The sequence below is a fragment of the Eublepharis macularius genome, chromosome 3, assembly GCF_028583425.1.
Source record: "Eublepharis macularius isolate TG4126 chromosome 3, MPM_Emac_v1.0, whole genome shotgun sequence".
Lineage (NCBI taxonomy): Eukaryota > Metazoa > Chordata > Lepidosauria > Squamata > Eublepharidae > Eublepharis > Eublepharis macularius.
The window spans coordinates 129,088,793-129,115,327 of NC_072792.1; the positions used below are offsets into that span (position 1 = coordinate 129,088,793).

The following is a 26,535-nucleotide window of genomic DNA, read 5'->3' on the forward strand; positions in this document are numbered from 1 at the left end:
GTTGGCATATAGAAGTAGTTTGTTAGCAAGATTTCCCAGGGCTATTCGTTTGGAAGTTTGCATCTTAATGTTCCAGACTCTATGTCTGCTATTTCTACAGATCTGCCATCTGTACACAACATTTTCTTCTCTTGGCGTTTCAAAGAAAGATTTATTCCCTGTCAAGTGAGCTGTACATGCAGAGTCAATATACCCAAATTGCTCCCTAGGTTCTCTTTCTGCTAGCATAAAGCATTTCCTTGCAGGTTTTGTTTGTCACGTTGGAAATTGCGCCCTTCTCCTCCCTTTCCTCTCCGGGATGAATCCCTTTGTTTGGAGAGAGCTCAGTTCCTTTTGAAGTGACCAGTTTTCCCACATTCATAACAAAATGCATCAGCTTTCTTGTTTAAATTTACAGCACCCATAGCACTTTCACAGTCCCTCAATCCAAACCCTCTGTCTGAGTTCTGGAATTCCTTATGTCTATTATACTCCTCTAGCATGCTTATGGCTTGACTCAGAGTCAAATCTTTCTTAGCTTCTACTTGTTTTATGAAACTTTCATACTCTGGTCACAGGCTGATCAACAGTATGATCAGATCTTCGTCAATATCTTTTCCAGCTGAGTGAAGGTGCTGGACTAAAGCCAGAAAATCATCCAGGTGCTCACACAAGCTTTGATGCTCTCCCATTCTAATACTGAACAACTTCCTTTGTAAAAACATTCGACTCTTAAGTGAAGTATCTACATAAAGTCTTTGAGCTTCTTCCCAGATATTTTTAGCTTAATCAATATGAATCACCTGCAAAATATCCTGGTCCTCCAAACATTTAAACAGGATCCCTTTGGCTTTGTTGCTGTGTTCATCCTGTTTTCTTTGCTTTTCAGGTTCCTCATTTGCTGGTCTTGGAACCTTAATTGCATTCCGAACTCTTCATTCTATGAGATGGGTCTGCATACGGGATTTCCAGATTACATAGTTTCTTTAGTTCAGCTTTCTATCACTGCAACTTGCTGAATGCTATAGGAGGCCATTTTGTCCCTTGTCTCTCTCTCACACACACAAACACACACAGCTTATGAGTGGAGCCTCTGGTGAATCTTATTCCTTTAATCAGAGATCAATCCATAAACCATCCTCTGCTACCATGTAGGCTCTGGTACATTTTAGGAATGATCTTGCGTCAGGTTAAGGAGTGAATGAAAAGAACTTATTCAGGAACAATAACTGATAGAAAGCAGAAACAGAATATTTTATTTGTTTGTTTGTTTGTTTGTTTGTTTGTTTGTTTGTTTGTTTGTTTGTTTGTTTGTTTGTTTGTTTATAGTCTGCTTTTCTCACTGAGGCTCAAGGTGGATTACACAGTATGAGATTAGTACAATCAGTATCAAGTACATTTCAATACAGTATCAAGGATATTTCATAAACAATGCCATAGGGTAAATAGATACAAGTTTAAAAGATATAATATTAGCAAGAATCCAATACAGAGTAGAAAAAATACTGAAGCAGAACATAATCAGTTCTAGGACTAACATTAGACAACATGGAGCACTGGTGGTACATAGGAATACATATTTAAAGCAGCAGATAATATGTAAGGCAATATAGTGATGAAGCCTATGGTCCCTAACTCATAAGCGAAGTATCTGAGACCCCTTCCCTACGATACAGCCCTCCCATTTGAGTAAAAAGCCTTTTTGAATAGTTCGGTTTTGCGTTGTTTATGAAAAGCCACGAGAGTGGAGGCTCTTCTGACTTCTTCAGGCAGGTGATTCCACAGGATAGGGGCCACTACGGGCTGCTGCTGATTTCACCTGTGTGCAGCCTGGCACCTGTTCAGATGAGCGAAGCTGCTATGGAGGAACATAGGGAGGGAGGTGGTCCCCTAGGTATGCTGGACCAAAGCCATGAAGAACTTTGTATGTATTAACTGATACCTTGAACTGAGCACAGTAACTGATGGGTAGCCAATGGAGTGACTGTAGGATGGGAGTGATGTTCATGCTGCTGCTCGCTCCTGTTAACTGTTGAGCTGCAGCATTTTGCACTAATTGGAGCCTCCTAGTTAACTTAGATGGGAGACCTATGTATAGAGCAGTACAATAGTCAAACCTGAATGTTACCATAGCATGGATCCAAGTGGCCAGGTCAGCCATGTCAAGATAAGAAGCCATCTTCCAGGCTAGAGTGAGGTTGTAGTAAGCATTTTTTGCTGCTATCTTAAGTTGTTTTTCTAGTAATAATGCTGGATCCAGTATAACCCCTAGGCTCTTAACTGAGTCTGCAAGGGTCAGACAAACGCCGTTGAAAGTGGGAAGTACAATGTTCTTCAAGATCTCTGCTTTCCCAACAAGCATCACTTCAGTCTTGTCTGGGTTCAATTTCAATTTGTTGTTTTTCAACCATTTCACCATGGCTGTCAGGCAGCGATCTAAGATTTCCACTGCATCCTGCGGGGACCTGGATAGCGAGATATAGAGTTGGGTGTCATCTGCATATTGATGACATCCAACTTCATAGCTGCAAATGAGTTCTTCCAAAGGTTTTACGTAGAGATTGAATAACATGGGAGATAAGATCGCGCCCTACGGAACCCCGGAAGATAGTTCCCATTCTGGAGATAGTTCATCTCCAATGGCCACCCTTTGAGTCCGCTTCAAGAGAAACTGTTTAAACCAGTCCAGGGCACATCCTTTGATGACCACTTCTGTTCCTCAATGCCTCAACAGGATGGCATGGTCTACTGTGTCAAAGGCTGCAGATAGATCCAATAGAAGCAATAAGGAGGCATCACCTTTGTCTATATTCAGACAGAGATCATCCACTAATGCTACTAGTGCTGTCTCTGTCCCATGTCCTGGTCTGAAACCTGACTGGAAAGGGTCCAGAGTGCTAGAGTTATCCAAGAAGGTCTGTAGTTAGTCAGCTACTGCTCTCTCAATTGCTTTGCCCAGAAAGGGCAGATTAGAGACTCGGCGATAATTGGCCATATCATTTTTGTCTAGAGATGGTTTTTAAAGTAGCGGACGGATAACCACCTGTTTGAGCTGCCGGAGAAAGCTGCCCTGAGTTAGTGATTGATTTACAATAAACCTCAGTGGTTCACTTATGTAGTAGTAATTAGCTTACTAAACTGGGAGAGAGGGACTTCTGGGAAAAAGCAGGAAGTAGCCTAAGAATACCAATCTGGAGACATGCAAGAAGGACAGAGGAGAGGCAGAAAGAAGGATCTTCTCCTGCTATTTAACTGTCAGACCTGCTGCCCCCTGCAGGTATGCTGGGTCTTCTGCCTTCTCTGCACACAAGACATTGTATTTCCAACAGTTTCAGCATGGAGAAATGGCTCCGGGTGGAAGGCTGGAGCTCTTCTTCCCCCTTCAGTAGCATTCTGAGCCAATGTGAGCTCTCCTTTATTTTTAAAAGGCATTCCCTGCAGCTGTTGTGTGGCTGCAGGGAACCAGGGCCAGAGTGGTTAAAAACCCAAATGTGTCCCTCATGGAGAGTTGTGAGAATCATTACAATCAGGAAGACAATTCAAGTGCTCCCCATGACATCTGTTCCTATTGCCTGGAGCAGCTGCCTCCCTCCCCCTTTCCTCTTGTTGCCAGGGAACCTTGAATAACAGGAAAACCAGTTTTCAGAGCCTCAAAATGGCTGCCCTGAATATCCTAAATATTCCTGAATATTTCGGAGATTTTTTGGGAATCGATATTTGGTATTCTAGAATCCCAAATACCATTTTGACTGACCAGGTATATTTTTGGACTGGAAATATCCAAGTGCACATCTCTAATGATTCCGTCTAAATTCTGCTTAGTTGTTTAATTTGAAGAATGTGATCATATCAATGGTTAAAGTTTTTAAAAGTGCTTTAGTTAAATGCCCGCCCTACCATTACAATAGCTTTCCTGCCAAATAAATATCCTACTATGTAATCAGAAAAGGTGGTCTGTTTCCTCTGAAATGCAAACCATAATTTCTTTTTTTATCAGAAACATCAACAGATATAACATTCCTGACTTACAGATTTTTCAGGCAAAGAAATCTTCCATGTATTTCCAAGTATCAGCTAAAATGGCAAACACAGCTTTTTTTTCTAATCAAGAGAGGTGCCAGTTACCTCATAAAGCATTAGGAAATAATTTTCATGGTCTGAGAAGCAAAAATACTGAGCAAGCAAAAATGTTACTTACCCAATTTTAACATTTTATTTATTTGCACAAAATAATTTTCTACATATGCACTAAGTAAGATTAATTTCCTGATCTTTTATCTTTAATCACAGATTTGCATTGGGCAATAAAAGTTTTTTTAAAAATGTAGTATCGTGGGGGATTAAGGGGATTAAATGTTTGACATCACCCTTTTGTCTGTGCTAGGCTCCATCAAAGAGTAAACTGAGTGGGTGGCAAAGCACTCGAACGAGGGATATGATCCGGAGATAACAAAAGAATGGATGGAAATGGGATAAACAGTCTTCACTGTTTTGCTTAGTAGATTTCTAAAAGTAAAACTGCAGCATTTGGACTGCAAAATCCTATGAGGTGAATTTTAAGGAATTTTAAAACTGTAGACAGAAGAGGAATAGTCCAAGAAGAATGAAAACTGAGATGCTTTTGCATCCTACAGCCAGCAATGCCTCATATTACCTGCATCTTCTTCATCATATGATGTTTCTTAATAACCGGAGCACCAGAATGAAAGGTTACTAATGTGGGCCAATTGAGCTGATTTTATTCCTGACTGGAAGACATGGTCCTTGTAATAAAACTGTTGCTTTTCACCTGTATCTGGCCGACAGCTCTTTTAATCAGTCACAGTGATCATCACCACCATTACCACCACCATCATCCTCAAAGGTCATTCATGAAAAGGCATAACAGGTGAGCAAGATATATCCTGGCCATCATGGCTGCTGTCTGTTTATGTATTCTGTTTGCTGGACAACATCATCCTAAGGATGATTTGACCAACCCTTAAGGGCATGTTTCATTTGTTTGGCCCATCCCAGTAATGCAAGCAAAGAGAAGGCAGAAATGCTACTTAAATTAGCAAAATCAATAGCAGAATATGTACTAGTAAAATTTCCCATTCCTGATGTGTTATGTTTGTTTATAATCATTCTTTATGTACAGTGTGGGAGCATATTATGTAACAATCAGCTACAGCATTATTAGTTAGCACCAGTTTTTTTTAAGGTCCCAGTACTCATAGATGTATATGCACTGTTTTCCTCCAATTCCCTCCTCAGGGCTTAGGAGAACCCCCTAAAAGGTGCGAGTACTAAGTACCAGTGGGTATTGCTACAAAAAAGCCCTGGTTAGCACAAAGAATAAAGATGTGAAATGCAAAAATAGCCACATGAAAGAAACTTAAATTCTTCTTGGTGAGATATTAATTTCTGAATTGATGTTATAATTTGTCATCATATTTGTTTCCTTAAACCTGGATTCTATGGTAGCTGTACTTTTTTTTAAAAAAAGAAGTGGTTTTATTAAGTAGGGTAATCTTGTATTATTAATCAACTTGTATATTAATCAATATTAATGTGAAATTATTTTATCAGCAACTCTAAGCACACTGTCCTGAGAATAAGCCTCGTTGAATAGACTTGAGTAGGTGTCTGTGTGGACCTGCTCTCTAAATCCCAGTTTTTAAGTTTGTGTTTATATCTTATTCCATGAACTTTGTAAGCTTAGATTTGGCATTATATGTTCATGTCGCAGACTGCTGGAAACATCTTACAGATGATCCTACAGGAGTTGCAAAAAGGTTTTCGCAGAAAATATTCCTGGTATGTTGTATCCACCACAGGCCATGACTGAATGAAGGGATCATCTTTCAGAATTAGGTTCCAATGCTGCTTGCTTCCATTTCTTTTTCTTTACCTACTCCACCCCCTTCAAAAGACCTAGGCAACGGGGTAGGGTGGGGAAATGATTGGGGGAGGAGAATCCTCATCATCTATTTTTTCTGTAGAGGTCTTCATGCACATAGCAGTGGTCATTCACATTTCTGCACACTTCCAGTTATCTGAATGGGAGAGATTGCATTTAAAAAGTGAGTTCAAGTAGATCTTATATAACTGAAGTGCTTGGGTAGTTGTACGACTTGTAATGTCTGCTACAGTTATGAGTTCAATTACTGCTGACATAAATCAGATTTGGACTTCCTTCCAATAGAAGGTACAATCGGCAGTGTGATAAGAAATCTGTTTTTACACTCGTTTTCTCTCATCCTGTTTTGCAAATGATAGAAATGATTTTCTGGTAACCAATATTTATTGTTCACATAAGCGCTCCCTGAACTGGAGCCTGATTAAACATGTACTCACTCTCTAGAAGCTACCTTTACAGAGAGGAGCCAGTAGTAGAACTCAAGGAGATGTGAACTTGCATAGGAAATTTCTATTTAACATTGCAATCCTTATGCATTTGAGAGGCACTATATAGACAGTCAGTTGAGCTTACTTTTGAGTAAATTTTCATTGGATCAGGATTCAGGATGCATATGTAATAAATAAAATCCACCCCAGATATTCTGAGTGTTAGTGCATTTCCAGATAGCAGCTACCTCAGTGACAGCACCAAAGAAAGAAGTAGAACAAGGAAGGAATACCTCAAGGAAAGGTATTCACTGGCAGAGATTGGTCATTGCTGATTTTATACTTTAATTGCTGTGCTTCCATGTTGGTTTGGAGTACTAATTGTCAGCATGTGGAATCAGCATAACACCTATATGGTAGTGTGCAAATTCAATTATCCCAGTAATTCCCTTTATACAGGAAAGTACCATGTCCCTGACTAATAAATCTAACAACAACAACAACAACAAAAGAACCTGAACTCCTCGGACTGCTAATCTCTTCCCATCCTGATATATCTTTGTAAACACCCTTATAACTGGTTTCAAGCAGTATGTTTGGCAATGCCAATTTTAAGCCTGTCTTTTTAGATTTCCAGATTCCACAACCTCTTCACAGCTTCAAAGCACTGATTGGACATACTGTACTTGTACCATACGTCAGGAATAATATTTAGCACTGAGGTAACCCTTTGCATCATAATCAGGTCTTGATGACATTTGAGGAATGGATTATTAATGCTGCTGAGATAAACCAGAAGGATACATGGAAAGAAGGGACAGAGGAAGTATATCCCAAAGCCAGACCCTGCTTCAAAGCAATTTTACTGAAACGAACAAAAAAGACAGCAGTTTACACATTCGAGTTGCAGACATTCTATGTTCCATCTGGTACCAACACATTATCCCCCTTGTGTAGGGTAGTCAGGAGGACTCAGAGGACCAAAGAGCGTTACTATTAGAATCAAATATGTTTCTTTTACCTGTGACTCCTTTTAGTGGAACTCTTAAAAAGGAGCATTTACAAAGGCTTGTCTTTTCTTCAGGTTTTTTGCTGTTGTTATTGTTGTAGGGGGAATTTATTTGAATGGGCACCAGGATTGTTCAACATGCTGGGACCCAACAGCCACAGTTAAATAGCATATAGTCCTTTTGGAAGAACACCATGGGAAACCACTACTTATAACACACAACTTCTGTGTATTTAGAAATGTCGCTCAGTTCCCCCTCCCAAAGCTATTTGCCTGCAATTTTTTTTGCAAAGAAGATTTTAAAGCATTACCCAAAAGTACATGAGAAAAAAGAGAGATTATTGTCCCAGTTCATTTCTTATAATAAAGAAAAAAATGGTGTGGATGTTAACACGTTATACTTTTGGACATTAGAAAATACTCATTTTACTAAATATATTGTCATAGCTACACGTATTAGACATGCATTTGACTTTTTAAAACTAAAGTTCTGTGAATAAAACTGAGTACTCAGCTGTATGAAAGTGCATCACATCTCAGTAGTACTAAACTAGTACTGGACTGAATTGGAGAATATACTGAAAACTAATACCATAATGAACCCACAATTATATGTTTTCTTTAACATATTTATTTCTAAATTGACAATCCTTCATCAATTTTCCTCTAGCAATTCTTAAAAGACAAATGCCTCTAATGGAAATTGAAATCAGTGACATTTCAATACAAAACAAACAACCTAAGTCCTCAGGAAGCCTAATCCTATGAGGGGGTGGTGAAAGTACATAGGAAGCCGACTAGGAGTTACAAATGGTGTATTTCAAGCTTACACCATCGTAAACCCCACTTACAATGGTGCCGCACTTGGGTGCCACTCTGCCCGGGTTCTCTGCCTCTTGTAGCCAGGCATGGGCAGATCTTCGGCAGAAATCCTTGTACCAGCGGGATGGGGAGCTTGGCAGGGGGAGGGGTGCAAGTTACCTAGATCATTAAGCACTTTGGGGCTTGGGAACACCCCCTGCAGCAGCAGAAAGTTACGCCATGAAAAATGGTTGCAGAGCCCATAGGTGCCCATGCTCGGCCCTGCCCAAATGGCCCGGAGGAGCATAGGATGCCAACTATAGCCACAGCAGCCAAGCCCCCTCTCCAGCCTACATCACACACCCCTTTTGACATAACTTCCATCTGGGCACCCATTACCTCAGGTAAGTAGGGACATGGCAGGAGTCTCTGCTGGAAAGCCCTCTGTCACGGGGACTTAGACCATGAGGCAGGAGAGGGTGCACATGGTGGCAGGGAAAGCACACAGAGGGAGCACTTTGCAGGATTTGGCAAGCTCCTTGCTCTCGTACATGGGAGGAGAGCTAAGTGCAGAATATCTGACTAACTTCTTCCATTCAAGTCCTCTAACAGGTAGCCTGTCACCAGAATCTTGGCTTGAGGAGGGGGTGAGGAGGCACTGAGAGGTAAAAAGGAGCTGGAGAGCTGGCTCTCCTGGCTTGCTCATTCGCACCTGCCTCCCTGCTCCCCTCACACATGGACCAGCGCCTCCCCCCAAATGCTGGCCTCCATAGTTGAGTCTGGCAGGGGACTTCCCCTGCTCTCTGCACCATAGCCCATTCCCACTGAACAGCCAGCTGCCCAGGAGCCATACTCGAGGAAGCTGCCTCGAATGTGGATGGTGGGGGAGGCATGTTAAGTCCCATGTCAGGGCTGCCTGCAGACTCCCTTGTCCGCAGTTCCTCCCCTCAGGCAGAGGAGAGAGCATGGCTGTGGGTTGTTGGGGTGGCTATGTGCTGGCATTTGAAACTTCCCAGTGTTTGCAGATATGCAACCTCTGGAGCCCCCTTGAGAAAGTCTTTAGGGAGTGGACGAATGGCACAGAGGTTACACTGGCAGGCGCCTGATGGTGGCAAGGAAAGTCTTAGGATTGCATTGTTAATTTGAGTAGAATCCTGGCTAACTTTATGTGATTTCTATTCATAATACATAATGTGACAAAAAGTGTTTTGTTGCTGAAAGGCTTTATTTAATTTCACTGAAAATAATAAGTAAAACAAGCTTAAATTTTTGCTTTAATGTTCCTGGCAATATGATATTTACCCTGAAGTCTCATGGTCTGTTACCAAAGATGTCTGTTGGTGAAAGCACAATGAGCGCTACTATGTACTCCCTGCTGCTTTATGTATGATCCTACTGGGTAGTTCTGTGTTGTTTAATGTCCGTCTTAGAATTGTTTATGCTCTGTTTCAGCATTTCTGCAACTCTGTATTGGATTTTGCTGATGTTATGTCTTTGTAAATTTGGATTTAAGTACTCTATGACATTGTTTATTGAAATATCCTTGATATTGACTGTACTAAATTCACACTATGTAATCCACCTTGAGTCTCATTGAGAAAGGTAGACTATAAATGACAAACACACACACACACACACACACACACAAGCAAACAACTTAGGTTTCAGTGGATAGCCCAAATACTTAGGCCATTCATAATTTTTTTTCCTGTAAAAGAGTCCAAGTGGTTCTTACAAACAAATGCTTCTCTTAATTCCAGATTTGCTGGGTAAATTGGAGCCATAATAAAGAAATCAATTTCCAAGTACTTATTATATTAACATTCAATCATGTATGACCAGTAATGAACTTTTGTGGATGGACACATGATTCTAAAAGGCTTCCCACGCAATGTAATTAGGAGCTGAGATTTGGGATATAAAATCTGTGTGATTAGAATGATGACAAAATTATGCACTAAGGGAACAATCCTCTAGGAATGCCTTGTGAGCATGTTAAATGAATAAGAAATATATAAAAATGGCTGGAAATGGAAAACAGAAACACGCAATAAATGTTCAGTCATTATTTGTTCGCTGTGGGGAATTAAGAGGTCCTCCCCTGAGTTGGCCCCGCCATCTCGGCAAAGCAGACAAGTGCCTAAGGTGCCCAAATTCCATTGCACCTACTTTAGTTATGTTTAGGGAAAAAAGAGCCACTGCCTGCTGTTTGAGAGAATGCACACAGAAACAAATGCTAGAAGCACTGTGATTGGATCTGCATTATGTCTGTCTTTTGGGGTTGGTGGGGGAGTAGCATTCATGGAAGGGCCCAATTAGGACTGGGACTGCCACTTGGAACAGGAGAGTTAATGCTCCCACCCCACCATGTTTTCCTGACCTCAATGGTCCCACAAGCTAATATTTGCTATATTGGGAAAATCATACAGAATGCCTGTATAGTGCCTGACTATTTTCCTCAGCAGATCAAATATTGGTTCTAGGGAGTCAAATAAGGTTAGGAAAACGGTGTGCAGCCACTGGGTAAGGTCCTGGTCCCAGTCGTGGTTCTGTTTACAAAAATGTGCTGGAGATCTGATCAGAGAACTTCCAGAGCCTCATATGGTTTGGTCCTTCATTGCTCCTCAGGCAGGTGATAGTCTGTGCATTCCATACTGATCTACATTAGCTGCCCAAGGCAGACATGGCCTGCATCCACATATACCACACTACAGCAGCAATTCACAGCTGGATTTTCCTGAAAGGACAAGAATATCCAGGAGGTGAATGATTGCTATAGCTCAATAATGGCACAATATTCAATCATAGGTGGATGTATAAAGGAGAGAAAATAAGCAACAGATTTTGAACATTAAAATTTTTAAAAGAATATTCCAGTTAACTCTTCATCATTCAATGTGCAATTGTTATAGTTCCCAGCATGCAAGAAGACATGTGCTACAGATAGGGTTGTGGTGGGGAATCCTTCACCCCCACCTGTTGCTCCCTGCCCCCACTCACCTGGCTGGTGAGAAGAGGGAGTGTTTGGAAGCTGGCTGGAGCACACGAAAAAATGGCACGTGTATTCCAGGGGCCTCTGCTGATGTCATTCCAATTTAAAATTGAAGTGACGGGAGTTCAACAGGGCCAAATTGGCCCCAAAACATATCGAAATTGCTAGGTTTGGGGGTGATTTGGGCCCACTGAGCCTGTCACATTTTAAACTGGAAGTGATATCAATGGAGACCTTCAGAGCATGCATTAAGCACCCACATGAAAAAAAAGAAGACTCCCCTAACTAGTCAGCATCCTCCTCCCAATTTGAAGGTAAGGGGAGGGTTGGCAATCCCAGTCGCAGGGGATTTTTATTTGGTTAGCACAGCAGGAAAACTTGATCTAGCCCAGAACTCAAGGGAGTACTTCTGTTGTAGGCAGGGCTTATTTTGAGGGGGAATGCACAGGAATGCAGTTCCGGCAGTTCCCCAAAGAGGTCACATCAGGTGGCCCCACCCACCTGACTTGGCCATTTGGGGCCCATTTCGGCCTGGATTGGGGCCGAAACGGCCTGAATCGGGCTTCTGACGGGTGGTGGATCACTGTCCTGCTCATCAGCTGCCCGATCCTGACCATTTTGGGCCCATTTTCAACCCCTTTTTGCCATTTTGAGCCCAATTTCAGCCCTGAATGGCCAGGATTGGGTTGAAAACAGCAAGAATAGCTGATGTCAGGGGGTGTGGCACATGCAAATCAGTTACACTAATGATACACTTCCGGTGATGGCAAGAGGCGTGGCATATGCTAATGAGTTAGGCTAATGAGTTCCTCCAGCTCTTTTTCTACGAAATGACCCCTGGTTGTAGGGATGTAACATTTGCTCAATATTCCACCAGAGAAAAAATGTTGTTCTGTTACTGTGACTATTTCTTTTGTGTGTTTTTTTAGCAAAATGTTTTTGTGAAAATAACTAGAACAGGGTGCCAGGCTCTCTTTTCCCAATTTAAATATTGCTAGTGGGTTGGTTGCATGATGTCACTAAAGAAAGCCCAGAACTCACAACCTGCCTCTCTAGAAATCACAAGAAACACTAGAGAGGAATGACATCATTTCTGGGTATTCCCTGGAATGGACATCACACTATCAACCCAGTAGCAATTTTTAATCTTTTCTCACACACGTCGCTGATGCACACACTGATGCACACACTCCCTCCCAGTCTCACACTAATCTAAAATGTAAGTGACACCGCAACCCCCCTCCCCCAATTTGTTATACTAGGGCAGGATACTGTATATCTAAAAGGAACTTTTGGAGAACCATGCTAAGACAAAAATGTGATTTTGGTGTCACATGGAGTATGAAGTCAATGGTGTCAAGAGTGTGTGGGCTATTAATCACACAATACAAAGTCCCCTATGAATCCTTCATCGTCTGACTAGAAAAAAATGATACACAAAACCTCTCTATCCTAAAAAGAGAACTGATTTCAATACTGATACTGGCAGCAAAATTTCATATTGCCTCATACTGGGAGAAACTTAATATGTCTCCTACTAGGTGGAAGTAGAAAAGATATGGAACCTCTTAATCTATATATATAAAGACAAGTGTCCTGACTGACTCATCAATGCCCAGCCCAAACCCCTGAACCTAGAAACGTGAAATTTGGGGAGAATGTTCATTTCGTGATGTAGAGGCTCACTAAGAAGCGACTTTAAGAAATTCGCCCCCTAAGGGGACAAAAAGGGGTAAAATGCGTTTTCCCATAGGGATACAGCTTCCTTGTGTGGCTGGCAGGGTGCTCTTCCCTCCACTCCCCCCGCCAACTGCCACTCTTCCCTGAGGTCATTTGCATATGCGACCTGATTGGCCATCTCCCCAACATTCTAAAGAGTATACAGTTGCTATTGGTAATGATTGAATGTGTCATGAGGAAAAAATATACCTCCCATCCTTCCCCTATAGGGTTGCCCATCTCCCTGTGGGGGCTAGCTTTCCTGTGTGGCTTGCAGGGTCCTGCCTGCTCGCACCCTCCCCCTCCCTGATGGGTCAGCTGTGGAACTCTGTGTTCTGAGGTAAAAACCAGGTAAAGGAAACTACAGACAGTTGAAGAAAGACAGTACAAGATTCCTGAAAAGGGGTTTTATTTAAAAGTCAGTATGGCAACTGAGTTTTTAAATGTTCATGGGGAGATGGTGCATGACCTTTCTAGGGGCCTCTTTCGCACTTTCAATGCAAACCTCTCACATGAACATGCCGAAGTGCCCACGACACCACCCCTCCCTCAGTCCACCTCACACCTCTTGCAGCCATCATCTCTTACTGCCCCCAAGAAGCCTCCTGGCAGACATTGTGCAAGATATACCGATGCTAAAAGGAGGAAGCAACTTAGAGATGCGGCTAAGAAATATGCACATCGTACTCCTGTGGTGCACTGAGCAGCAGTGGCCAAGTACCAGCAAGTTCTAAGGCAAGGGAAAGGTGATCATCCCTGCAGGCCTGAGCACAGTAGTGACGACCCTAGCAGACCTAACAGCCATAATATACCCTGATATCATCACTATCACGGAGAAGTCCATGGACTGGCTGTGCAAGCGTGCCATTCTAAACCCCAAGAACAACAAGGCTGCCATCATTAATGAAACACAACTCCCTCAAAGGGGTAGAAATGGAGTACAGATCTGTGGACTCAGTGGTACAAATGGATGATGCTGTCCACTACCTTGTACAGTTCCTCAACATGCTCAACCCTCCTGGCTTCCCAGCCCATAAGCTTCTCCTCAAAGTGGGGGCTCCAGTGATGCTGCTCCAGAACCTCAGCCCACCCAAACTCTGCAATAGCACCAGACTACGAGTGAAAGCCCTCCACAGGAACATCATTGAGGCCTCATTGTTCACTGGCAGTGCTCGGGGGGGGGGGGAGAGTCAGTGTTCATACCATGCATACCACTCATACCATCAGATAACCTCTTCAAGTTCAAGAGACTGCAGTTCCCCATCAAGGTCTGCTTTGCTATGACAATCACCAAGTCTCAGGGGCAGATACTGAAGGTGGCAAGAATTGACTTGAGGGAGGACTGCTTCTCACATAGAACTGTGGCCTGCTTCAGAGTGAGCTCAACCAGCAGCCTGGTGATCCGAGGGGAAAACCACCCATGAGGTCTACAAAGAGGTCCTTCAGTAGGGAAAAAACAGGTTGTATGTATTTTTCACTTTATTTATTGCACTACAATCTTTTCCTTTTAAAATCTCTTCAATAAATGTTACATTTCGAAATTCACTTCATCAGTTTTTGGCATCAACACGCTTCGCTTTATACAAACACCTTTGAGACGCTCAGGTACTATGCCATTATACTACAAAACCAACTCAACCTCCCCTCCTGCCACAAACTGAAAAATGTTACATACCCATAAGTATTATAACTGAAATTAAAGTAGTTAAATACCGTAGTGAAGCATGGGCATCAAGCTAATCTATATATATATAAAGACAAGTGTCCTGACTGACTCGTCAACGCCCAGCCCAAATCCCTGGACCTAGAAATGTGAAATTTGGGGAGAATGTTCCTTTTGTGATATAGAGACTCACTAAGAAGGGATTTTACGAAATTCACCCCCTATGGGGGTAAAAAGGGGTAAAATGTGTTTTCCAATAGGGATACAGTTTCTCTGTGTAGCTGGCAGGTTGCTCTTCCCTCCCACCCCCGCCAACTGCCAACTTGGCCACTCTTCCCTGAGGTAATTTGCATATGCGGCCTGATTGGTCATCACCCCAACATTCTAAACAGTATGCAGTTGCTGTTGGGAGTCAATTAATGTGTCCTGAGGTAAAAATACACCTCCCAGTCTTCCCCTCTAGGGTTCCCAATCTCCCTGTGGGGCCTGGCTTTCCTGTGTGGCTCGAAGGCTCCTGCCTGCTCACACCCTCCCCCTCCCTGATGGGTCAGCTGTGGAACTCTGTGTTCTGAGGTAAAAATCAGGTAAAGGAAACTGCAGACAGTTGAAGAAAGACAGTACAAGACTCCTGAATAGGGATTTTATATAAAAGTCTGTATGACAACTGAATTTTAAAATGTTCATGGGGAGATGGTGCATGACCTTTCTAGGGGCCATTTCAATGTGAACCTCTCACATGAACCTGCCAAAGTGCCCACCACACCACACCTCCCTCAGTCCAACTTCACCTCACACCTCTCATGACCATTACCTCTTACTGCCGCCAAGAAGCTTTCTGGCAGATGTCGTGCAAGATACACCGATGCTAAAAAGAGGAAGAAACTTAGAGATGCGGCTAAGAAATATGCACATCCTACTCCTGCAGTGCACCGAGCAACAGTGGCCAAGTACCAGCAAGATCACCCCAAGGTGCACAGAGCGGCAGAGTCTCTATGAGCAAAGCAGTCCTGGAAGACGAATAGAGAGGCGCTTACTTCCATGGAAGGTCAAGGCTCACTCAGGCATGGCATATGATCCTTCACTACTTTCAAGCTACCTCTTAACCTCATCCATGCAGAAACACCCCTGTTCAGCATCTCAAAACAAAGCAACATGGTCCAAGTGCTGTGGAACTGTAAGCTCATTGTTTGGGATGAGAGCACCGTGAGGCTTAAGGGGTGTTTTGAGGCACTGAGCATAACCCTCAAAGATGTCAGGGGCAATAAGAAAGCGATGGGGGGAGTCACTGTGCTGCTGGCTGGAGACTTCCAGCAGACTCTGCCAGTAGTCCCAAGGGGAACTCAAGCTGATGAGGTTACCAGGTCAAGGCGTTGTATCTGTGACCCCTTATCAGGAAACTCTCACTAAGAAAGAACATGAGGGTCCACTTGAGAGGTGAGGTGTCCGCTGGGGAATTCTCTGAACTCCTACTAAAAATCGAAGATGGAGGGTATCCTGAGTCCAAAGGAAAGATGACCATCCCTGCAGGCCTGGGCACAGTAGTGATGACCCTAGCAAACCTAACAGCCACGATATACCCTGATATTGTCACTATCACTGAGAAGTCCATGGACTGGCTGTGCAAGCATGCCATTCTGACCCCCAAGAACGACAAGGCTGCCATCATTAATGAAACACAACTTAACTCCCTCGAAGGGGTAGAAATGGGGTACAGATCTGTGGACTCAGTGGTGCAAATGGATAACGTGATCCACTATCTTGTGGAGTTCCTCAACATGCTCAACCCTCCTGGCTTCCTAGCCCACCAGCTTCTCCTCAAAGTAGGGGCTCCAGTGATGCTGCTCCAGAACCTCACCCCACCCAAACTCTGCAATGGCACCAGATTGCGAGTGAAAGCCCTCCACAGTAATGTCTTCAAGGCCATATTGTTCACCAGCAGTGCTCAGGGGGAATTGGTGTTCATACCATACATACCACTCATACTAACCTCTTCAAGTTCAAGAGACTGCAGTTCCCCCTCAAGGTCTGCTTTGCTATGATGATCAACAAGTTCCAGGGTCAGACACTGAAGGTGACAGGAATTGACTTGCGGGAGGACTGCTTTTCACATGGGCAGTTCTATGTGGCCTGCTCCAGAGTGAGCTCACCCAGCAGCCTGGTGATCCTAGCAGCCGAGGGGAGAACCACCAATGTGGTCTACAAAGAGGTCCTTCAGTAGAAAAAATGTTTTTACGTACTTTTCACTTTATTTATTGCACAACAATCTTTTCATTTCAAAAATCTCTTCAGTAAATGTTACATTTTGAAATTCACTTCATCAGTTTTCAGCATCAACATGCTTCGCTTTATTCAAACACCTTTGTGAAGCTCGGTTACTATTCTATTATAATAGAAAAGCAACTCAACCCCCACCCCCCGAAACCAAAAATATTCCATACCCATAAATATTATAACTGGATTTAAAGTAGTTAAATACCATAGTGAAGCACAGGTATCAAGCTACTCTTAGATAAAATATCTTCACATCTTAAAGGAGTACATAACTTATATCACTCTACTAATTTTCTAAATAGATGGCGGTCTTTTTAGAATATTGGGAACAAGGGGCACCGCAAAGCAGACAATGCTCACAAAACTATTATATGATATGCATTTATTAAGTATTTCTAAGTGAATATAGTATATATGGATTGATATTTGTAAAAGCATTAATGTGTTGTAGATCAACTACTGGAACATATCTTGACCATACTAGTATGTTTCACCTAGTTCGGTTGAACTTCTTTTTCTTTTTTCCTGTTGTTGTTGTATGATGACCTTAAAATAAATACTTATTTCTTTTTTTAAAGTGTGTGTCTGCCAGGTGAGACTAAGCCACAGCATATTTTTGTTTTAGGGTTGCCAGGCAACCAGTGGGAAACTGGAGGAGCTGTCAGCAACAGCATGACATTTCTTCAAAGAAAACACAGAAGTGATGTCTAGGAATTGCTGGAAACACTATAGTAAAACCATAGAGTTTTAGGGTTGCCAGGAAACCTATGAAGACTGGAGAGTGGCTGTCAGCAACAGCATGATGGCACTTCCCAGAAAACCCATAAGTGATGTCATGCCTCTCAAGAAATTACTGGAAATTCTATAGAGTTTTTAGGGTTGCCAGGGATGGCTTGGTAACCAACGGGAAACTGGGGAGGAGGAGCCTGTACGCAACAGCATGACATCACTTCTGAAAAAACCCCAAAGTGTTGTCATGCCTAAAAAGACTAGTGTCACTTCTGGATTTTCCCTGGATGTAACTGCACACCATCGGTCCAATTGCCATTTAAATCTTTTTTCTCCTACCCCTCCTCTGAACAGCAGCAGGAAACAGGACCCAGGGACCTGGCAGCCCTACTTTGTTTATATACCTGCCAAGTTATTTGTGATGCTCTCAAGAAAAAGAAATGTCCTGCAAGCTCCTTTCAGAGATGGACTGTTTTGGCCATGACATTGAAAAATCCACTCCACATTTTCTAGCAGTTCTTCTATATCACAAGCTGGATAAATTCAGCCCAGGTTTCACTTATGGCTCAGACTTTCTCATTTTCTACTAACTAGTCAGGTGATCATGGAAAGATCTGGTAGTCCTCACCCGAAGCCTGTAGTGAGAAGCCTGTAGTGTATTAGTATTAGAAGTCCTGCAGGGACTGGGGAAACATTTTTCTCAGATGCTATTCCTTCAATATATATTTTCAATTGGTGTTTCCACTGTATAAGAACATGGTTCAGCGATTTTTCCTGTGCATTGATGCAGTTTCCCATCCTGTATGTGTCTGCATTTGCACACTGTCCCTGTCTTCTATGGGTGGAAGAGGCACAGCTTGCTTATTATAGAGGTTCTTTTGTTAACACTGGATATTCTTTAACATCCACCTAATACTGGTTGGTTATCTAAGTGCCAGTGCTACTAATGTGGCTGACAAAGTGCTGCATATAGCCTTCCTATCAGGAGCTGTGCAGGGGCATATTCAAGACCTGAACATCTAATACATTATTTTTGAACGTATCTTTGATGGTTTGGACTGTGTGTTTAGCCTGACCATTGGACTGGCAATAGCCAGGACTGAAACGTAATGAAAATGCCCCAGTCAGAAAGAATTGTTTCCTCACTGAACTAACGAAAGGAATATGGTCACAAATAAGTTCTTTATGAATACCTTGGTGTTCAAACAATGATTTCATCTTAGCTGCCACTTGTCTGCTGTCTTGTCTGGCAATAAGAAAACAGTATATTTTGAATAATAACCAACAGCTCTAAGATAGGACTAGTCCCTGAGCTCAAGGCAAGTCTGGGATCTCTTATGAGATCATTGGCTCAAAACTGGTAGGTTGAATTTCCTGCCGTGGTGCATGATGTTCTATCTGAGCATTCATGGTGGCCAGTACATGATTTGAGGAGCCTGTGCTTTTGGCCTCTGCATGCCTTAATGAGGACAGTGAAACAGGGTCAGCATGTGAGACCATGACCCTTGAGGAATATTTTGGAACCTATCACAAGCAAATCATCTTCAGTTTTGATTTGGTCTCTGAAGGGCCAGTAAGATCTGGTTTAACTAGCTCTTTCCACATGGCCATCCTTAGATGTTTAGGGCTCTGAGGGCTTGTAAATCATAGTTTGCCCTCATGTGATCTTGCAGTTGTTTAGCGATGAGTTGATGAGTGTCTCCTTGTTCACCAGACTGTAAATTACTTTCTCCTCATGGTTAGGATCTGGTGCAGAGAGCCAAGGGGTTGTAATAGCCCTGGGAAGTGTGTCCACTGCTAGCATGTCCTTGCCCTTAGCGTAGACAATCTTGATGTATTTGCATACATCTTCATAGGTGTGCAAGAGCTTTTCCTTTTTTTTTTTTTTTTGAAAAATTTTTATTGGGTTAGAATCCATTATTTCCACATTTACATTCAATTTTCCCCAATTTTTTCATCTCTAACCCCCTCCCTTTCCCCCCCCTTTTTGTTGACTTCCAACAGCTTTCCAACCCTTTGTCCCCTTTCCCTTACTTTTATTAGCTTCCTCTATCTAAAACAAATATATATTCTCCATTATTCTAAGCAGTACATCCTTAACTATTTTTAACATTATATGCCCAAACTGTAAGCCTTTGTTTCTATCTTAGATAAACAATTTATCCCAATTTTTCAATTTCAGGTATTTCTATATATCATAAACCATATAGATCATACATTCGTTTATATCAAACAATTTGACTTATTCTCTATATATATTACTCATTCTATCTTTTTATAATAGTTCTATATATCTCTCCTCACGTAGTCAATCAATTTGACCCATCTATATCTTCAGACATTCAGTTTGGTACAAAACTTGTCAGAAAAAAAAGAAAATATTGTTAGTTAATCGCTCCTTATATTTAGTCCTTATAATTAATTATTTTCTCTATGTTCTGTTTGTTAACCTACATATATCTATATATATGTCAATCTATTAATCTGACTGCTTATTAATTCACATTTATCTCTTCTCCCCCCGGTAAAGTCTCCCCCCTCTACTTCAATACTTCAGTAGTTCTCAAACTGCCACAGTTTTCCTCCCACCTCCCATTTCTTCTCCAGGTATTGTTTCAGCTTCTCCCAGTCTGTGTTGAACTGCCCTGAGTCCAGATCTCTCAATTTTCTTGTCATCTTGTCCATTTCAGCCATATACAGCAATTTGTAAGTCCAATCTTCCATAGTTGGCACTTCTTGTACTTTCCATTTTTGCGCATACAAAAGTCTAGCTGCTGCTGTCATATAAAATATCAACGTCCTGTGTTGGGCTGGAATTCCCTCCATTCCCAAGTTCAGTAGCAGGAGTTCTGGGTTCTTATTAATTTGAAATTGTAAAATTTCACTCATTTCTCTTATTATTTCCCCCCAGTACTGCCTGGCTACCTCACACGACCACCACATATGATAGAGGGAGCCCTCATGCTTCTTACATTTCCAGCATTTATTAGAAGTATTCAAATTCCCTAGCGCAATCTTCTTTGGTGTCATGTACCAACGATAGATCATTTTATGAATGTTCTCTTTGATATTAATACATGTCGTTGTCTTCATTGTAGTTTTCCACAAGTATTCCCATGCCTCCATTGTTATTTCTTTATTAAAGTTTATAGCCCATTTCACCAGAATTGGAGTGGAATCTCAAAAGACTGAATCAAAAAGCGTTTGAGGGTGCTAATAAACCTGGGAAGTACCTGGCATGGCAATTGAAGAAGAAAAGGGAAAAGAAGATAATAAATAAAATTTGCGAAGATAACAAAACGTATTTGGAGCAGGCTACCATTAGTAGAGCCTTTTATAAATTTTACGCTAAGCTGTATAATAAAAAAGAAGTAAACAAAGAATCAATAGCGTCATATTTGGAGAAAACCAAACTTCCAGAAATCTCGGAAGCTTGGAGAAATAAGTTGAATAGTGAAGTAACTGACGAGGAAATAAGTAAGGCAATACAATCTGCAAATCTAGGAAAGGCGCCAGGGCCAGATGGACTTACGGCTAAATTCTATAAGACAATGGCTAATGAACTGGCACCATTCCTAAAAGAGGTGATGAATGGGGTTTTAAGGGATCAAAGGATTCCAGAAACTTGGAGTGAAGCGAATATATCATTGATCCCAAAAGAGGGCCAAGACCTGACTAATGTGAAAAATTATAGACCTATATCGCTACTCAACAATGACTACAAAATTTTTGCGAAGATATTGGCGGAGAGATTGAAGGGGTGGCTCTCGGAAGTCATAGAGGAGGAACAAGCAGGCTTTTTGCCAGACAGACAAATAAGAGACAACTTAAGGACAGTGATCAATGCTACTGAATATTATGACAAGCGTTGTGACAAAGAGGTTGGTTTCTTCTTTGTTGACGCTGAAAAAGCGTTTGACAATTTAAACTGGGACTTTATGTTTGCCACTATGGAAAAGCTACAATTGGGAGAAAGATTCATCAGAGCAATTAAGGAAATTTATAGAGACCAGACTGCAGCAATTGTGGTGAATGATGAATTGACCAAGAAATTGACGATAAGTAAAGGAACAAGACAAGGTTGCCCGTTATCTCCATTGTTGTTCATTTTAGTATTGGAGATTCTGATGATACAAATACGTCAAGATGATGAAATTCGTGGAATAAAAATAAAGAACTATTCATACAAGGTCAGAGCATTTGCGGATGACATAATGTTAATTGTAGAGGACCCATTGGAGAACATGCCAAGAGTGATAGATAAGATCAAGGAGTTTGGAGACTTGGCAGGTTTCTTCATTAACAAAAAGAAGTCAAAGATATTATGCAAAAATATGACTAAGCAGAAACAACAATTGTTAATGGAAACAACGGATTGTGAAGTAACAAGTAAAGTGAAATATTTGGGAGTCGAATTAACTGCAAAGAACATAGATCTATTCAAAAACAATTATGAAAAACTATGGACTCAGATAGAGAGAGACTTGATTAAATGGAATAGATTGAATTTGTCGTGGTTGGGTAGGATTGCAGCAGTTAAGATGAATGTGTTACCAAGAGTAATGTTTTTGCTACAGACAATACCAATCATCAGAGACTCCAAACAATTTGAAAAATGGCAGAGGAAAATATCAGATTTTGTTTGGGCAGGCAAGAAGCCTCGAGTGAAAGTGAAAGTTTTACAAGATGCAAAGGAAAGAGGCGGAATGCAACTGCCCAATCTGAGACTTTATCATGATGCAATCTGCCTAGTTTGGTTGAAAGAATGGATGACATTAAAGAACAAGAAACTATTAGCCCTAGAGGGATATAAAAAAATATTTGGATGGCACGCATATTTATGGCATGACAAAGTAAAGGTCAACTCGATGTTCCTGCATCACTTTGTTCGGAGAAGTCTATACATAATCTGGAAGAAGTACAGAATTTATCTACAAGAAGGAACCCCTTTGTGGGTGGTTCCATATGAGGTGATAGACCCGAGAGCTGTTGATAATGAACAACAATGTTTAACGTATAAAGAAATAACTAAAACTGAAGCATCCAAACTTAGAATAAAGACACAAGAGGAACTATCACCTAACTACGATTGGTTCCAGTATAGACAGATCAGAGACTTATATAATTCGGACTCTGTAAAGGGAGGTATACGAATAGAGAATTCGGAACTAGAGCAGACCCTTCTTAAAGAAGATAAGAAAAGAATATCCAAGGTATACCAAGTACTGTTGAAGTGGTATACCGAGGATGAGATAGTTAAAACACAAATGTGCAAGAGCTTTTCCAATGGGCTTGGAAAAGATTGCCTCTATGGGTTTATGGGCCAACTGGATTAACACATGGGTGCCAAACACATACTGATAGAATTTAGTAACAGCAGATACAATTACCAAAAGTTCTTCTTTGATCTGTGCATAGTATTTTTCAGCTCACACCAGTGCTCTAGCAGCATAAGCAATACATTGTTTATGCTGAAACAGGAATGTTTCTAAGCCATCTTTGGATGTGTACCTACCTGTATTTCCAACTGTTCTCTTGGATCAAAATATTGGTGTACAGGAGTAGTTGTGATGGCCTGTTTGTGGTTATCCAAGGCTTTCTGTTGTTCATGCCCTCATTGCCCAAGTATGTCATTTCTCAACAGGATACACAGGGGTACACTCGGACTTGATTCATTTGGGATGTTTTGTGCCAGGAACTGTGCAATGCTTAGGAGTCTCTGGCAGCCTTTCTTGTCCTTGGATAGGGGACATTTGATTGGTTACCTCTACTTCGGTGGAAGACACATTACCTGCTCCCTCACTAAGTCTCCTGTTCCCGAAATCCTCAGAAGAGTTCCTGCTTTGCATATCTTGTTTCTTTAAGATCAGAAGGACTAGAACTCCCTCCCAAGGGCAGCTCCTTTGAGTACACCTTGCATCAGTTTTAAATCAGCTGCATAATCTGTCTTTATCTTCTAAACATGAGCTAAAATATTTTTATTCAAGCAGGCATTGGGAATGGCTAATTCCCAGTTCCAGCAGGCAGATGGCTAATTTAAGCTAACCTGTCACATCATTCCACTGCTCTGTTTAATTTTGTGATCTTAATATGCTGTAATCTGATTTAATTGTTTTAGTTGCAGTGATACTTTGAGTATTTTTTGTTCTCATAGTAGTTTTTTTTCATTGTAAGGCAACATGACAGAATTTAGTACATATGGATTGTTAAAACAAACAACTCATTTTTTAACACAGCAAACGAGAACTTAGGATGAGGAAACTGGACAGCACCAAAGTGCGGCCCATGAAATCAGAACAGCTTCTACGCATAGAGGACCATGATTTTGCACTGAGACCTAGCTTTGGAGGTAAGAATTGCTGCATTTGGTTTTCCAGGCGAAGTGCTTCTTTTTCTGTAAGCTGCTCAGTACCGGGCCAATCAGTTCATTTAAAAATGGGATAACATGGTTAACTGTATGTTACTTTCCTTGTAGTTTGAATTGAAAACGATATTAGATGAAACATACATTGCCAGGGTACTCCTAAGCAGAATTGCACACTTGTAAGACATTGAAGTCAGTATAAGTATTACATTTATACAGCTGGGAATGATTCTGAAGGAATATCATGAATTATTAATTCTCACCTCATTTTATTTTATTTTTACTGTTGCCGATAGTATGGTTTCTCTAGTAGTTATTTATTGAGCAATTAGTAGATTGAGCAGGTTTGTTTCGAGGTATTTAAGGGTATTTAAGGGTTTTGAGGTGTTTATTTATAATCAGTTCCTGATTATGTCAAATTGGCATATGAAAAAGAAATTAAAATATATTCTCAAATGCTAACTGTTGGTGTTTAGTGGGCTGTTTTATTATGCTCTATGATTTCAGTTCCTCCAACTTTCTCTCACTTCATTGCACTTGGATAATAAAAGCATTAGGTGTGAAATTAATAATTTGAATACCCAGAGATAGGGATTCTTCATAGGGATGATGTAAGATGTTCCTTTTTAAATATATATATTTCTATCCTGCCCTTCCTCCAAGGAACCAAAGGTAATATACATGATTCTCCTCTTTGCCATTTTATCCACACAACCACCCTTGGCAATAGGTTAAACTGAGAGAGAGAAAAGGCCCAGGATCACTGCCAAGAAACTGGCCTATCTTCATCTGTTTCTGGACATTTTTCAGCCCCTTGTTACAGGTTCCTAGGCCTAGTTAGGCTATAGATGTCAGAACTGTGGCTAGATAATGTCCTTACTCCAGACTACCTTCTGCAATCAGACAAAAGCCCGTTGTTTTCAAAAGTTTACTGAAGAAAGAATGCATTATAGTCCACGAGCCTGAATACAATATTCAGGATGGTACATGTGAATTGTTACCAATGACAGGCAAAGCATGAGGTACAAAGTAACAGATCCCAGCAGGCCCAACCTCCCCCCATACTTCTCATAACAATCCCTTTGAAGCTCGGAAAGCGAAAGTCCTTCGTGGCTGGAACAGCGGTAGCCAAAACATTCCTCCTCTGGGAGATAGCTGCCTGGGAACATCCTGGCACCTGTGAAGAAAGCACTCATAATACTGAAAGGATTAAAATGGAGTCTCTTTAGCACTAGCATACCTGAAAGTATTCTGAACATGACAATAGAAAAAGTACAGTCATAATGACTCTGCAATTTCCAGAGGAAAAGGTACAGGATAAGATCAGAACTTCAAGGTCAGAGGCCAGGGGGAAGTTTGTTAGTGTAAGGAACCCTGGTAAGAGAGAGTTGCTGTTATTGTGGATATGTGCCAGCTGCAGAGGTATGTGGTCACAAGACTAGCAGCATCCCTGATTGGTTAATCAGGTTCAAGTGATGCTGAAGCAGCTAGTTATAAAGCAAGGGTCTTCATTCTAGTTTGTACCCTTAGTTCTGTGTGGTTGCTGGTGAATACCTGCCTCTCTCTTCCTTTTTGTTCTCTAGACCTGAGTACCTGCCTGAATTTTGGACTCATTTAGAGAGTGAAGTCCTTCAGACCATTAAGCAAGAAGCCTTGGCTTAACGGTCTGAAGGACTTCACTCTCTAAATGGTTAATAACTTGTTTCCTTGGCAAAAGGTGCTTATGGAGAAACTGTGACTGCTTTGACAAAAAAATCTTGGAAACAGGACCCACATACTGGTTTTCCCATCAGTGGTCATGCTTGGAATTTATACAACTTAGTCTGGAATTGGCACAGCATAAACCATTGAGGAATTTGAAGAACTGATATGAACTTGCACTCTTTTGCATTTGCACTTTTGAGAAACAACTATCGCACGTTCACAGCAGAAGCAGTGAGCACTGGGGACAGAACAGGGAGGAGCAGAGGTAGGGCTTGGGTCTACTCCAGCAGCCCCTTGTGGCCCTTATCACCATTCTTGTTTCGCAGCAGAAGTGGTCTGATGGTCTCCCTCCCTTTGTAGATGCCAGCTGAGGCTGGAGGATGCTTGTCACAACTTGGGGGTGGGTTCAAGGTTTGATCCATTGGGGTGAGTTGTCCTGGCTGGATGGCTCACCAACCCTTTTGGGGTCCCCTTAAAGGATCTCGGGGAAGCTGAAGGGTTGGCAGTTGCAGGCTTTATTGTGTACTGAGCCTGGAGCTCAGAATGATTGCAGCCCAGAGTGATTTCAGCCAAAACAATGCTCTTTATTTCAAGCCAGGACAGACGACAGCAGACGCTACTCACTAGATGACACTACACAAGCAGAACAGAAGCCCTCTATATATACACAGAAACCCCACCCCAAGAATAGCCAGCAACCAATAAGAATGTGTACTTTAGAACACCATCATTTGCATGAACTATATACAATGTAGTGTGTAGGCAGGCCACAGATAGGTCTTTGAGAGGACCGATTGGCTGCTGCCCCCAGAAAGTAACCAATGAAGATGCATATGAATGTACCCAATGAGGATTAAGTGCAGGCAATGTAACCAATGAGAATGAAGTGCATCAGGAACCTTGACATGTTATGGAGCTCAGTGCATAGCAGTAAATACATTCCATATAGCAATTACCTTAGAGGCCTTGTTTGG

The 26,535-nt window shown here is 41.6% G+C and overlaps 1 protein-coding gene across 1 annotated transcript in view; it reads left to right on the plus strand.

Moving 5' to 3' along the window:
* The first annotated feature begins 4,736 nt into the window (after positions 1-4,736).
* Positions 4,737-26,535, plus strand: part of GABRR3 (gamma-aminobutyric acid type A receptor subunit rho3) — a 61,631-nt gene continuing 39,832 nt past the window's right edge. Inside the window, exons 1-2 of the mRNA XM_054973714.1 lie at positions 4,737-4,867; positions 23,730-23,842. Coding sequence (XP_054829689.1) covers positions 4,737-4,867; positions 23,730-23,842 — 244 coding nt within the window. The remainder of the gene's footprint in view (positions 4,868-23,729; positions 23,843-26,535) is intronic.